This window comes from Eimeria mitis, genomic scaffold (assembly GCF_000499745.2).
Source record: "Eimeria mitis Houghton genomic scaffold, Emh_scaff2303, whole genome shotgun sequence".
Classification (NCBI taxonomy): Eukaryota; Apicomplexa; class Conoidasida; order Eucoccidiorida; family Eimeriidae; genus Eimeria; species Eimeria mitis.
This window is the reverse complement of record NW_013570634.1, coordinates 7,882-8,590: the sequence shown is the minus strand read 5'-3', so window position 1 is coordinate 8,590 and position 709 is coordinate 7,882. Positions and strand designations below refer to the sequence as shown.

The 709-nt window shown below is 54.0% G+C and overlaps 1 protein-coding gene across 1 annotated transcript in view; it reads left to right on the top strand.

Moving 5' to 3' along the window:
• Positions 1 to 103: 103 nt before the first annotated feature.
• EMH_0051800 (uncharacterized protein) overlaps positions 104 to 709 on the top strand; it is a gene marked incomplete at both ends in the record, with an annotated part of 3,869 nt that continues 3,263 nt past the window's right edge. The window contains 3 exon segments of the mRNA XM_013496803.1: positions 104 to 449; positions 578 to 650; positions 654 to 709. Of these exon segments, the coding sequence (XP_013352257.1) occupies positions 104 to 449; positions 578 to 650; positions 654 to 709 (475 nt within the window).

The following is a 709-nucleotide window of genomic DNA, read 5'->3' as shown; positions in this document are numbered from 1 at the left end:
GCCCGCAGGCTTCTTCATTGCTCTCCAGCTCCTGCAGGTCTGGCGTTTGTTTCGTGTTTGTTTGCACTGTATAGACAGCTCGCTGCTCAGTACATATATAAGTATGGCTGAGGGATCAGAGAATTCATACAATGAGCTGCTGCAGCTCGTGCTGCAGCAGCAGAGCCCCGACGTTCTGCTGCAGGTGCTGCAGCTGGTGCTGCAGTGCAGCGCAGATGCAGACTTCATTCGATTTCTCATTGAGGGATTCTCTGCCAGCAGGCAAGGCCAGAAGCAACAACAGCAGCAGCAGCAGCAACAGCAGCAGCAGCAGCAGCAGCAGCAGCAGCAGCGTGACCCCGTTATCCACGGCCTGCGTCGTCTTCTGCGCCTCATTGGCGGCAGAGATGGCCGCCTCTCGGCGATGAGCACAGAAATACTAATCAATCTAACTGCCAATGAAACCCTAGGTAGGGTTTAGGGTTTAGGGTTCAGGGTTTAGGGTCTAGGGTTTAGGGTTTAGAGTCTAGGGTTTAGGGTTTAGGGTTATTCAAGTAGTGTTGCATGGAGGTGGTGTTAAGCTGCGGTGTCTGCGCAGCTGCGCTGATGCTGGAGGAGTACAAGGACATGACGAGCGTGTTGATGGAGAACCTGAAGCAGCAGCAGCAGCANGATGCTGGAGGAGTACAAGGACATGACGAGCGTGTTGATGGAGAACCTGAAGCAGCAG